The 13,654-nt window shown below is 53.1% G+C and overlaps 2 protein-coding genes across 2 annotated transcripts; both read left to right on the top strand.

The window, feature by feature from the left end:
• Nucleotides 1-3,296: 3,296 nt before the first annotated feature.
• Nucleotides 3,297-9,272, top strand: BESB_049540 (uncharacterized protein; the record flags this gene model as incomplete). Its single annotated transcript, XM_029363405.1, has 10 exons — nt 3,297-3,635; nt 4,137-4,313; nt 4,825-5,376; nt 5,875-5,931; nt 6,156-6,273; nt 6,694-6,818; nt 7,569-7,724; nt 8,349-8,794; nt 9,069-9,166; nt 9,238-9,272. The coding sequence occupies 10 exons, from the start codon at nt 3,297-3,299 to the stop codon at nt 9,270-9,272; spliced, it is 2,103 nt and encodes a 700-aa protein (XP_029220771.1).
• A 2,387-nt stretch (nt 9,273-11,659) lies between these two features.
• Nucleotides 11,660-13,030, top strand: BESB_049530 (uncharacterized protein; the record flags this gene model as incomplete). The annotated part of the gene is made up of 1 exon (XM_029363404.1): nt 11,660-13,030. The coding sequence occupies one exon, from the start codon at nt 11,660-11,662 to the stop codon at nt 13,028-13,030; it is 1,371 nt and encodes a 456-aa protein (XP_029220770.1).
• Nucleotides 13,031-13,654: the final 624 nt, after the last annotated feature.

The raw sequence follows: 13,654 nt of genomic DNA, 5'->3' as shown, positions 1-13,654 counted from the left end.
GTTCTTTTGCGAAATAAAAGTGGTAAGGCTCCGAAGGGAGCGCTAAACAACGGTTGAGTGGAGCAGACGGCTTTTCCGTTGAGGAGCGGAATTTGGCATAGAGGTTGCGAACGCCTTTGCGTCCTCTAAGAGCAGCATTCTCGTCGTTCGTCGCTGTGCTATCCACAGTAATGCATGTCAGATGAGGAGCGGTCGAGACAAGAGCACTGCCCGTCCGTTTAGTCTGGTCGTTAAGGTCTCGTGCCGAGGCATCTTGGTATCCTTCTCTGTCAGCATCTTCCATGTCCTCGTCGTCGCCAGTGGGGTTGGACAGGTTGGACATGCTTGGTGCTTCCGCGCCGAATACCGTTTTCTGCTGATTGTTTTCCCTGAGCTTTACTGTACCCGGTAGACGGCTCTCGTTGGCCCTGTTCGTATAAGTGGCGTTGTTATCATCGTCAAGCGTGTTATGTAAGGCTCTCCTGCTGGCTTCCGTTGCTGAGATGGAGCGACGAAGGGTGTCAGATAGGGGCAAGGGGACACCGGGAAAACCAGTGTCGAATGCCAGTGTTGCCGGCGACAGCGTCGCCGTTGGGACACCCTTCTCTGCCGACGACACTCTCGGCAAAGGGGTACGGTTTTCACTGGTGCCTGAGCAGTGTTCTTTCCGCCCCTGTGGCTGTTGTTTTCCATAATCTTCCTTGCCCGTGTGCGCGTCCTTCTCGTGATAGTCAGATGTGTTAGTGCCTATCTCCCTTTTATCGAGATGGCCTCTTGTCAAGCTTGTCCTTTCCACAGATCCTCTCTCCTCATCATCTACGTAATCACAAAGCGAGTTTCCTGGCCGCCCTACTTCATAGGCTTCAATCGAAGCGGCCGCCGGTCGCCTCGAATCATTCTCTCCTTCGTGTTGTGCGTGGCGGGGCTCCGCGTTGCCGCCACCTGTGGGTCCGTCGAACCCGACCGAGGCTGACTCGAATGCTTCGACATTTTCCATCCCCACTTCACATCCTTCGTGCCCTTCTGGTTCCCTCGTAAACGATGGAAAGCCCTCCATTGTTTCGTCTTCTGTGCCGACTCAGCGTGCTAGGCCACCCACCAGACCCCACTGCCCTAGCGAAGCGCGAGAGTTCGCACGTATTTTCCGATCTCAAGCTCAGCTATTTCAGGGATAGCTGATGCTGACAAAAGAGTATACAGCGTCGACCACACGCGATAAAGATTCACAAATGAGAATTGAGAAAAGAGTCACAGTGGCAATGCCTTCGCTGAGACACCGTGGTGTACACACCTCTCGGCAGCGAGTCAGCTAACGAGGCCGGCCGCTCCTGAGCAACGTGCACCCGTGAAAATGACCCGAATTGTCACTTGGCGACTAAAGTTGGCGCGTGGCGGCGGCGAAGATGTTCGTGTTGTATCATCTATCTCTCTGTCAGAAAGGCACTGTACGAGCTGCATTGTAGCTTGCACTACAACGACGCTCTATCCCACTAAATCAACTAGCAGCATTTTGCACCAGAGACAAAGTATAAGTCCTTCTTTGTCTCCATCAACGCATTCGTTCTGTATCTTTTTCTGCAAGCCGACTTTATTTAGGAATCGCGAAAGCCGACGGCCACGCAGGCAAACTGCCTGCTTATGGACGGCGTCCACGAGCGCAAGCCCTGTGCCGTTTGGCACGAACTGGTCTGCAATCGCGGATGCAGATTGCTCCCCTCTGTATGCGAAACAGGTTACGGCATCTAGTCGTCTTCTTTATTCCCTGGAGAGGTGACCGCTCCCTAGTATTCCGCAGGAGCAGTGGAGACGTGTACAGTTATAGGTATGTTGCCCCGCGCTGGTGGGTGTGTCATGTGCGTCTGCGCAGCAGCGGTTTCTAGCTCGAACGTTCATGATATAGCAGAGGTGAGGAGCCCGAAAATAGGGGTACTCTGCTCCAATGGACCGCGCTGTAGTCGCGAATTCCTTCGTTTTTCGTCCTGAGCATCTAGGCCTCAAGAAGGGTTATCTACTGTGTTGCTGGCCACTCTGGGGCGCACGGCCGGTGAACTGCCAGTGTCGTGCCATGCATATCACTTCTGTTGTTGTGCGCGCGGGACCCACCGCTGTTTCTTGGTGACACTGGATGACTTCGATTGTAACACATGGCAGCCGAAGGAGGCTGGCAAAGAGAAACAAAACAGTAACGAGCCTGTGGCTTCCCTCTGCCCCTCCCCCCCTCGCCCCCCGGCGCGCGCTGGGGTGCGCATGTGTTCTATAGCTGGTGTTGCAATACTGCCGTTTTTTGCAACACAAGGAGATGGTCGCACCTGGACATCCCTGGAAACAACTGCTGGTCGAAATGTTTCGCACTAGCGTGCGTAATCTCGGATGTTTCTGATTGCCTGAAGAAATGGCAGCGCCGCCCGCTTCTCTTCCAGCGCCCATGCAGCCAGCCTGCAATCCGCCCCACTGAAGGAGCGGCCCCGTTCATCCTCTTTCAACTCTTTGGCTTTGAGGAGGTGGTCCCGGTTTGCCATTCTGAGCTTTGTTTATGATTTAACGAGCAGCACGGATGTACCATCGCAATGCAGGAGAACACGGAGAGGGGACAACGTACACATCAGGACGAGAAAACCCTTGGCTTTCTCCTCTCTGCAGTGCCCGGTCGGAACCGAGGCGTCTGTGGAAGCGGCAACCGTCAGAGTGCTGTTAAGGGAACAGTTACTAGTTATCGCGAGCGCAACGCAGAATAAAAGGCAACTTGTCGTTCAACCCTGTTCCCCTAGTACCTTGTCAGCAAGGAGGAGTAGAAAAGCGGTCGGTTATAGTGAGCTTTTGGTTATTTCTAATCGGCGCTACGCCGCTTTCACGGCGCTTGGGTTGTAACTCTCGACGACATTTCTGATGTGGGTACATGCGTGTCACCGATGACCTCGACGCTAGCCAGCTAGGTACCGCTACGACGAGGAACATCCGCGGATGATTATGTCGTTATCAGCTCTACCAGCCAGAAGCACTTTCGCAGACCTATCGTATTGTGGGGTGCGCCGTGCGCGAACCAGTGCTTACGCCGGTGATCTTGGGGACGCTGCCTCATCACATAGCGACACGGCAAACTGCACCCTGCGTGCAGTGAATCTTTTTTTTTGAGAAATGCTTGTGGCTCAGGCGCTGCAGCGGGCCTGCTGTTACACCCCTGTTCTTGCCGTGTCTGATAGTACCTACCCGAAGAAAAGATCGGAGGTCTGCCAGCGTTTTCACTACCAGTTTGCAAGGCGTCAGCCGCCTGTGGTTCTGAAGAGCATACTAGGTTGCGAACAAACACCGTCACAAAGATGGATATCACGGAGCTGGGAGATCTCTCTCTGAATGTTGAAGCTTCAAAAGTTAGTTCAGCGTTCGCTAGGGTTCTTGAGTCTCTAAGGAGTTTGACGGAGAAGCAGGAACTCCTTTCCAAGGAGGTGTTCTCTCTGGCAGAACGCGTCGCTGCGGGCGAGGAAACGCGAAAAGTACATTCAACCACGCTTGAAGCGAACACACGGAGCACCGATCAGCTTAGGGACCACTTCAAGGAAATAGATGGGCTCAAACTCAAGGAGCAAACGAAGAAAATTCAAGTCCACGAAGAGCAATTTCAGAAAACGCTTGCCCTCTTGGAACAATGCGACTTGAAGGTGAGCTCGGAGGTCCCTCTCCTTCGCATCCGTACAAGAGGCTCAGGCCCTACTCTGTGGGACTCGCTGTGAACTACCTTTAGTATACTGTGACACCAAGGCACAAATACAAAGGTTACAGGCAGGCTTATGAACGCAGAGACAACGACAGTTCACATTCGTATGCCCGTGGCCGTGTTCACAGTGAGGACAATGCGTAGAGCACGTTTCCTTTATACCGGCTGAGGCGCGGCCGTAGTTATTCTCACAACAAAATAGTTATAACATGGTATGCCTTATTGGAGGGTTCATGCCGGGTCAACTGTACGCGAGAATAGCCGGCCTGGGTGCTGAAGAAGAAAGCGTTCTAGCTATGCGCCGCAGGGTAAAGCTAATGCCTTGCCTGTACAGGAGGCTACATTCATTGTACGACCCCGCGTCCCCCAGCCGAGTTGCTTGGACGCGGCTGGACATTTTCCATTCAGTAGCAGTGCGTCCCTCTTGAGTGTGGTGTCCATGCAGCTCAAGGAGCAAGATGCAAAGATCGCGCAAGTGGCCATCGAGGCCAGGCAGTCTTCCACTGCCGCTGGCAAAGCAGTCGAAAACTTTTCAGCAGTCAACTCGAGCATGGTTAAGTGTCAGGAGAGAGTGGCCGAGCTCCTTGAAGAGTCTGTCACATGTGCGAATCGTTGTAATAAGGTAGGACCAGTATCGGGGGCACTGTGTGGCCGCGTGCAAACCAACTAAGCAAAAGCCACAGGCCGGCCTCCGATAATGGGTCATGCTCAAGGAAATTGTGGTCCAGAAGTATTGTGACAGTTTTACAGCGAAGCACCACTGAGACGCTGTGTACCGTGGGACGCATTCTAGAAACAAAGCGAGCCACGGAGTGCCGGGGGAAGAGGGTTGTAGGCTCCCTGCTATGGGATCTGCCCGAGTCTTTGTGGCGAAACCGCAGGCGGCCTCTTAAGAGAAGTAGTTCTCAGTGAATGTTCTGAAGGCCGCTTCGGTGGCCGCTGCACTGCACCAGTCTTTCCTTAGTTAGCGCGGACGGGAAAGGGCGGCTTAAAACCCGTCACTTCGTTGTAGGAGGCAACGTTAGTTCCGGTGCTAGGGACACGGAAGCCAGTCTCTGTACGCATGCATGCCAGGGAACTCAGGAGGCGAAGCAGAAAACCCGTGTAATTGCCTATTTTTGCGATATTGCAAGGTTGAAGAAGATCAGAAGACCCTGCAGGACGCAGTGGCTTCCAAGTACGACAAGCTGTGGCATGAGGTTGTGACGGCATTGGAACAGATGAACTCGGCAGAACTGGGCCATTTTCAAGAAGCCATCAGCAGGCGATCTCAGCAGTCAGAGCAGCGTGTCCAACAGCTCATTTCCTATGCCATCGGACTGGCGACGCGCGCTGCAAGAGACCGGAGAGAAACTGACGTCAAGAAAGCGGTAATCTCCCGGTGGAAGGAACGGGCTTGGATCGGAGCACGACAAAGGATGGCGTGCAGGAGTTTGAGTCGCCTGCTACGACTGCATCTAAGGCGACACTTCACCGGTTTCCAGCGAAGCCTTGCCTGGGAAAACCAAGTGGAAAGGCTGAAAACTGAGTTTCGTAGCAGCCTGCCTGACGTGGAGGCAGTCGTGCAGGGGGCGGTTAATTCTCGAATCGAGAAACTAGAAACTCGCGTTGGTACCGAAGCAACTATGGTAAAACAGATCAAGGTGGAAGTCGAGCGGCTCTCTGTAAAGACAGGCGAGCTCCAGGTAGCCAACAGTACCAGCGTCAATTCGGGGGCCAAACTTGATACCGCGCAAGAATGGCCCTTTTTCAGTAGCCTGTGGTGTAGGCAGGACTGTGTGTTTGATAATTCCCCACGCGTTTTTAAAAGGGTTGAAATCCGCCCTTGAAAAAACCATCTGCGACACAGATGCAAATTCCCCAGTAGTGCACCTTTTTGCTCATTCGTGTTATCATGCATATACAGCCGCGTAGCTACTCGCATGGAGTGCTAATCGTAATTATCAATGTCGAGAAGCATCACCCTGTCTACACCGAGGGTGGCACGGATGAAACTGCTTGGAGAGCATCTAAATAGGTCGAGCGGGTGGTTTCTGGGAGGCCGCTTGCGCTATATATAAAGGAGGGATGGGAACGTTCGTTGGTTACAGGCTCTGCGAACCTCAGTATTGAAGCAGCACACCTGCCATCGTGGAGAGAATTTTGAGTAGTCATGGATACCTGCGTCAAGCGCGTATCTTCAGACCGCTACGGACACCCTTGGAGAACGGTCCGTTGACATTTGCCGGACGATAGAGAAGGTATGCGTGCAGTAGTGATGTCTCGTTGAGAGGTGGCAACAATCACTCCTCTTCTCGTGCAAAGGGGCGGACTGTAGTTTTGTTGCCTGTCGGATAGCCGACTATTACACTCATGCTTGTTTTGCCAGTTTGCCTTCGTCTTCTGCCCTGAGAGGCCGGGTAGGAGACACAAAAATCTACGGGCACCAACGCACAACCACAGTCCCTCCGTGTTCGTTGCGCAGGTGCATCACGAAATCAAAGAGGCGCTGGACAGGGAGGCAGAGAGGGAGGACCGCCTGCATAATGCTGAAGAACTTGTGAGCGACATTGCAGCGAAAATGTCGCAGGTCGCTAAACAAGGTAATCCGTGCGCGGCGTTTTGCCTTCCCCCCGCCAAGCGCAATTCTGCAGGGGGGGACGCATTCTCTGGAATCAGGAACCGTTTTGAATGGAGGGTAACGTCAAGTTTATGAAGGAGGGCTGTGCTCATGAAGTAGTACCAATACGGTTCACGTTTACAGTCCTCAAAGCCGTCACGCTTCAAAATTCGCGCATTTTTTTGCATAGCTGTATTCTCGATCGAATTATGAAGGGGGCGCATTTCTCAGATACATCTAGCCAGTGATACACGCGATCATCTAGGGTCCGCATTGCATTCATCATTCTTTGCGGGACTACCACCCAGAGATCAGCATGAGCCTCTTATCATGCACATAAGAAGCAGTATTCAATGGCACGGAGAAGAGGCAAAGTGCATACCTCCCCTTCTTCCCTTCACAGACGAGATGCAGGGCATCATGAAGGACGTGCTGCTCATCTGGACGGCTGTCAAGCAGCTAGATACGGCGAAGGCCGATAAACGAGAGCTTGACGCCTTTGCAAACGAAGCGACGACGAGAGACCAGGCAAGCACGTTTCCGTAGCGCCATACGTGGATGGAATCACCCGTACAGTCACGAGGGGAGCTGCAGTGCAGTCGATGTTTGTGTGAGGAATTCCTCTGTGTCTCATACTGTGGGGTGGCCTTACTGGTGTGGTCAGCAGAACACTCTAAGAATGTTGTCTTGACAGCCGCAGGTGTTCTTCAAGACAACATTACACTGTGCATGAACAGCGCCGAGATTCGCACACGGGGGCCAAGAGCGGTCACATCGTGCAAGAGAAACTACTCACGGAAGACAACCTACCATTCGTTCTGACAGCAGTGATGCAGCCTTTTGTGCGTAGCAGTGCTTCAGCTTCAGCGCATTCCCAGTGTGTTTGTTCCTTGCAGACTTCCGAGCTGAAGCTAAAAAACTTGGAGGCCTCGTATTCGCAGCAAGTAAGAGTCCCCTTGTTGATACTAAGTGCTGTGTAAGGCAGCAACACAGAGAACGCGAAAACGGAACTAGCAAAACGCATTCCGCCTCATCAAGATTTGCCATCCCTTCGCGCCTACGAAGATGCTCTCCAGTTACTCCTCTGGTTGTCCGTCACCCTTCTGGCACGGACGAACACATTTCGGTTTAACGATGCTGGAACTGCTTGTCTCTCTGCATGTACATGGCGAGCGCCGTTTCTCTTAGAGCCAAGCGTCCCGGCTACAACTGCCTTGAGGTATCATGGGAATGCCGCCACATATGGAGTACTGCCTCTATGTCAGTTGTGTTGTACAGCATTCTAACGTATGCGGCAAACTGGGCGATGTGGAGGCGACAGTTCACGATGTCAATACAAGGAGCAAGACTCTGAACTACATGCTAGGGATTATGATGAGATTCTTGGAAGATGTGGTCCGGAAGATTGCTTCGATCGATACATCCACTACCCAGGTATCCGCTGGAAGCTTCAACAAGCAATACGATGCTCACTGCATCACCTGGCTTTGCATGTTGTCAAATGGGCATGTGGACACCGCATTTTGTGGCCGTACGTCGCTTAAGCAGTCCAGCGGGGTGGTGGTGTACTGCAATCATAAAGAACTTGGTTGTCTGTTTCTCATGACCGGAGTCATCTTCAGTACTCTAGGAACTGTAGTGTCTTTGTTTATTCGATTTGAGTTATACAGTTCTGGATAGCGGATCATTTGTACACAGACGATAGTTTTAAGTGACAGCAAACCATACGTAACAACCAGGTCTAGTTTCAAAGGGGACGGTACAGCGCATCTACTGAACGCACACCTGCACCGTAGTTCCCAATTCGAACGCAAATGAAGCCCAGGGAGAGGTTCTGTAGAAACACGTCTTTGCCTCAGCTTTTCAATGAATCTGGAATATGCTAGCAAGGCTATTTCTGTTTTCCACGTATGTGGTGGTTGTAGATGTTCACGGCACGGCGTGACCAATCGCGAGGCACACCTGTGCAGACAGAAGTTGAAATGGCGCGTCGTCCGCTATCCCTCATTGACTTGTATCCCCTACCCTGGTGTATCCGGCGCTCTGTACATTTCTCAGACAACTTGCCACACAAACAGGGTTATTAGGACGGGCGGAGGATGGATACCGCCACGCATCAGCTGCCCTGGCGCTTCTCGGCCTGTTTCGCCGTCGAGGCGACCACGGGTGTCTCCTTGCGGTTGGCCTGCTGTGAACTCCGTCTCCCAAGCGGTTGGCCAGGCTTTGGATGGGGAGCCTGGCGAAATGAAAAACAGCATTTCAGCGAATGGTGACTCGGAGGCCGCACAACGGGGCGCCGCGGGTTTAGGCGATCTTCCCACTCCAAAAACGAGCTTTGAAAATATGAACGCTATACTTCTACCGGACAGCAGGAACAGTGATCAACCGACGGAGTTGGATCAAGCACGGCCATGGAAAGAGGAAGAGGTAGGAGCCGAGCGAGCCAGAACGATGCCGAGTCCAAATCGTAGGCTGAGAAGCTGCCTGGAAGACGACTATGCCAAGTGAGTTTGTATTGAAGGTCGTAAGATCCAACATTTGGGCGATGGTCAAGGACCATTACCGAATGACACCCCCTCCGTACTGCACGTGAAAAGATATCACTTGGCATTTCGCAGCAACGATGACATTTTCCGATAAACGAGGCCTCGCTCCTGGCCTGCGTCGGGAACACTCATGGCATCCTCGTCTGCAAAACTTCAGTTACACTTTAAGCCCGTACCTAGAATGTCTTAGCCTCCCACAAAGTTGTACGAGCTGCCTTCCTGGACTATACAGGAACCCCGCTGTCCGCGCCTTCACAGACTGGGTGGAACAAGTGCGCGTCGTCTTTGACGCACAAGCGAGGCAAGCCGCTGCTGCCGGCATGTCTGCCGGTGAGATATGAACCCATGGTTCTCATTTGGATTATCGCCGCTAGTGAAAGGCGATGGCTTTTTTGCCTCAGAGCCCCTGAAATACGGGATTTACCCACTTTTTTAGGACTGGATACCCTGTTTTCTTCATTGGTTTGATTTACGCATCCCCCTGTTTCCCGCCCTGCACAACAAGTATGGCAACTCCCTCGCCACAGGCGCACGAGCTAACAGAGCAGTCTGCGTTCTACGTTATACATTCGTGAACCTTGTGGTCAATGACAGAGCGGCACTGGCCATGTTGGTGCCTCCTGTGGTGATTATGTGGTTGTTGTCATGTATCGACGCTGGCCCCTTGCAATGCAGAGTCCTCCTCTGTCGTGCCCAGTACTCACCAGAGACAGCGGGCATCCCCCTTGAGACTGCGAGGCAGAAACAGCGGCAGTGCCTGTGAAGCACCGGCTCGCCCCCGCACGGCTGCAAGTGTACAAGCTTTTGTCCCGCGTCATACGGCAGGTAGTGACAGAATCCTCCATCAGTCAAAGACTGCATGTATCCCGCCCAAGCACACCTGTGAGCGGAATTGTGCATATTCAAGGAGGCTGAAAAATCGCCAACGGCGCAGCGGCGTCACTGACATGTTGTAACTTGCCAGCACGGAATATCGACTGCATTCGAGAAGGCCCTGCGCTCTTCGTTGCACCCCTGTCATTCATAGTACCCTCTAGCCCCCTCATCATCATCTAGGCTTTCGAGTCTGCAAGCCAAATGTCTGCAGTGGAGTTTATTATCATGTGTGATCGTGCGGCAGGTCGTGTGGATGGCGACCACCATGCATCGTCGTTCATATCAGCCGTCAGCAGCCAACTCTTGGCGTGTTACGAAAGGCTGACGCCTGCAGCTGTAGACACCCCGTCGCACTCGAAGTACCAATGGCAAAAACCAGTTTTCTGTGCAGTGTGCCGCAACGCATGCGCATCGGCGCTTACGCTGTTCAGGTGGCTCGGGCGATATGCTGAGTCCTTCGCTATCTGCGGGAATAAGTGGCCAGAGAGTGCTTTCGGCCTCCAACCGGAGAGGCGGCGCCGGTGGAACTCTTTACTCGCCAAAGTGCAAGCCTGCCAAACCCGTTCGAGGGCCTGGCACCCGAGGTTCGTGGGGCATATTCTGTCCCTAATCAAAAACCGGTATCCCGACGTCACCGCCACTGAAGACTGGAAACCTACATTGAGGCGCAGCGGCTTTGAAAAAGCCGAATCTTGCACGCTCGAACATGTCTATGCAACTTTACGATGAGTTCTATATCGAGAAACCAAGCTAGAAAGACGTGTTTGTGGTTTTTCTGGAGTGGCGATTCATCGAAGGCTGTAGGCAGATGCCGCACACATTCCATGAAACGATACCAAAAACACAGCAAGGGTGGTCGGTTGCCTTGCCTGTGGGGACGTCTGGAAATGCTGCATCTCACTGGTTTGCATGTCGTCCAAGGACCACAATTTGAAGCCACTATGTGACAAAGTCGTCGTACAAAAATAGTACGGGGGGCTCCACGATCCTGGCTATCCATCTTCATGTCGGCGCCCTGAGGTCAAGAGGACACCCTTCAGTTTTCAAAGACCATACGCTTTGGGATCTCGATACTCTAAGAAAATGATTTCTGTTGAGCTGAAGCGTACATGCTCCGTAGTCCCGATGGCATGAAGACTGCGCGGGTCAGTACGATTAGAGTGGCTCAAAAGGCCAGCTGACGCTGGGAAGTAGATGGCGTGGACCAGGATTTTCTCCCTTTTGAAAACGAACCAGAACACTGCCCGTTGACGTCCACGCTCTTCCCGAAACACTGCCTAGGTTTCCTCCGCGTGCCTTTTTTGTTCTCGTGTCGAGCTCCATAGTCATTGTAGATGGTGTGCGTTCACGAGACAGAAGGCTCAGTTACAGTGGGGTGTCAGCACTTAAGGTCGGAATTATCTTGTAGTGCTGCCGAGTTCTCTGAGCGCACGCACTGCAACAGCCGGAAAACAACTCGCCGCACAGTCGGGGTCAAATCCCCTGATATTTATAGAGAAAGGGCCTTGAACAAATGCATCTCTCAAAAGACGGAGGCCCCACTCCGCGAGCGTTGCTCGCCTGATATTTATAGAGAAAGGGCCTTGAACAAATGCATCTCTCAAAAGACGGAGGCCCCACTCCGCGAGCGTTGCTCGCCTGATATTTATAGAGAAAGGGCCTTGAACAAATGCATCTCTCATAATACGGAGGCCCCACTCCGCGAGCGTTGCTCCCTTTCGGTCAGGCTTGCGGATCGGCAGGGCATCTGTTTTTTAGGTGCATCTGGGCCCCTCACTAGCTCAAGTCAACTGCCGCTCGAGAGCGCACTGCCGTGGTGTTAGGGGCGAACATTTCCGCGGGATTTCTGCTTACGAAACGCACGGAGCCAGACTTCAAAATTGTCGTCACAGACTGCAGTTGCATGTTAAGCCTTAGTGTGAGTCGTTTTGGTCACATCTGAACATAATGAAGCTTTTGTTGCGGTCCGTGCGGTTGCCGCGCATTGCTCTGGCGCTGTATGTCGTTGGGATCATCTGCGCGACGTATCATATGTCTTGTGTGGAAGTGCCCGAACAAACGGAAACCGTTCAACTTGCACACTATGAAATGCCTCTCGCCGACCAAGAACATGCCCAGGAAATCGAGCGGGCCACTACAACTATTTCCACAACTGACACCGTGACGGAGACTATTCAGGAAAAGCTACCAGCCGCAGCCGAGGAAAGTGAAGGCAAAGCAGAGACGGCCGATGTAGCCGAGACAGCAGAGCGCAGGCTCGCAGTGGAAACTGCGGATGATCTCGCTGAAGACGTCACTGAGGGAGCGCGCGCGGATGAGGCCGACAAGACCAGTTTGGCTGCAGAGACTGCAGATGACGAATCTGCTGCAGGCTCCGAGAGTCAAGAGGAGGCAAATGCAAACGAGGAGAATGTGCCAAGGATTTTGGCGAGTGTCCCAACCGAGACGGAGTCTGAAGACGTGTCTACCGGAGGCGAAGAGCCAACTGAGACAGATTCTGTGGAGAACGAACCCTCCAGGAGACTCTCCGATAAGGAGGAAGAGCACGTTTCGCAAGAAGCACCGGTAGCCGCGAATGAAGAGGACAAAGCCTCTGCAGTTATCAAAGAAGAGGAGGTCGCCGTCACGGAATCAGAGGAAGAAGAGGCATACGATACAGTCGAGGAGGCAGGCTCCGCTCAAAGCCGCAGACTAAGGGGAGCCTACGAGTCCGAAGATGATGCCAATGCGGATTTCGACCCTGCCCAGCCCGTCTCGGAGGAGAATGCATCCGAGTCCCATGTGACCAAGCAAGAGTTGGAGAACACTGAAAGCCCCACTGAGGCACCAGCCGCAGGCCGACGACTTCAGTCAGAGGAAGTCGTGGAAAACGTCGGAGACACGACGAAGACCGAAGAGTCTGACACCGCAGGAAGAGAGGAGGAGGGGAAAGGTGAAACGCTCGAGGACGAACACGCTGGCACCCGTTTGCTTTCTGCTCAAGCGTCGGTGGAAGAACAGCTCGAATCTGCTCCTGAAGACGACAAGAGCCAACAAGAAGACGCAGCACAAACTGAAGAAGAAGGCGCGGAAACAGAAGGGTGCCCGGTGGCCTGCAAGGGAAGACTGACTTCAGAGGAAGCCGAAGAGGCGAGTGCGCTGGTTGTCGATGCCGTTGCCGAAGACGAGGCCGCTGTGACAGCCGAGCCTATGCAGCTAGTGACAGAAGCTCTTGCAGAGGCAGAGGAAGCTGAGCACGTGGCAGCCGCTCTGGCAGATGTGGAAGCTGTTGACATTGATTCGACAATTGTAGAGGCTGTTGAGGAGCTTATGAACTGACTGGACTTTCGGCCTGCACGCATTGTCGAACGCTTGCTTGCGCGTACCGCACCTTGGCTTCCCTCGAGTTACACAAGACATCGGATTGACATGAAACCACATCATTCGAAAGAGAGGCCGTCTTTTTCGCCTTTCCATGCCAGATCTGACGTTTTCCTACAGACCCTACATCAGTCTCCACATTTTTTACTGAGTCCAAGCCAGTCAGCAGTGTGCTTTCACCGGGCGTTCTGCCCTCCGGCTCCGCCGGGGAGACTGTTGAAAATCTCCATATTTTCCGAACACGAAAAAAAAGGCTGCCGAATACAGCCCACCCGTACCATTGTGTTTCCATAAAATACACCCCGACTCACCCTCGCATGACGTGCCGTGCTGGGAGGCGGGTTTCGCTGTTCATTTTGGAACTCGGACAGGCCGGTGAAACACACTCTGTTCGAGGCTATCCGTGAATGGGTACCACGTCGACTTACTGTGTGACAAACTGTTTCCTTGCGGACTAACCCAAACTAAATGCTTAAGCGGAATCATAAACAGTGCGCAGCGTCCCGTCTATAAAACCGCCGATGCTCTCTTCGCCACTCTCGCGCGCATGTCCAGGTCGCCCCGTGTAGAGATCTGCTGACT

This window comes from Besnoitia besnoiti, chromosome III (genome assembly GCF_002563875.1).
Source record: "Besnoitia besnoiti strain Bb-Ger1 chromosome III, whole genome shotgun sequence".
NCBI lineage: Eukaryota > Apicomplexa > Conoidasida > Eucoccidiorida > Sarcocystidae > Besnoitia > Besnoitia besnoiti.
Note: the sequence above shows the minus strand (reverse complement) of the source record. Positions and strands in the feature narration are given on the sequence as shown.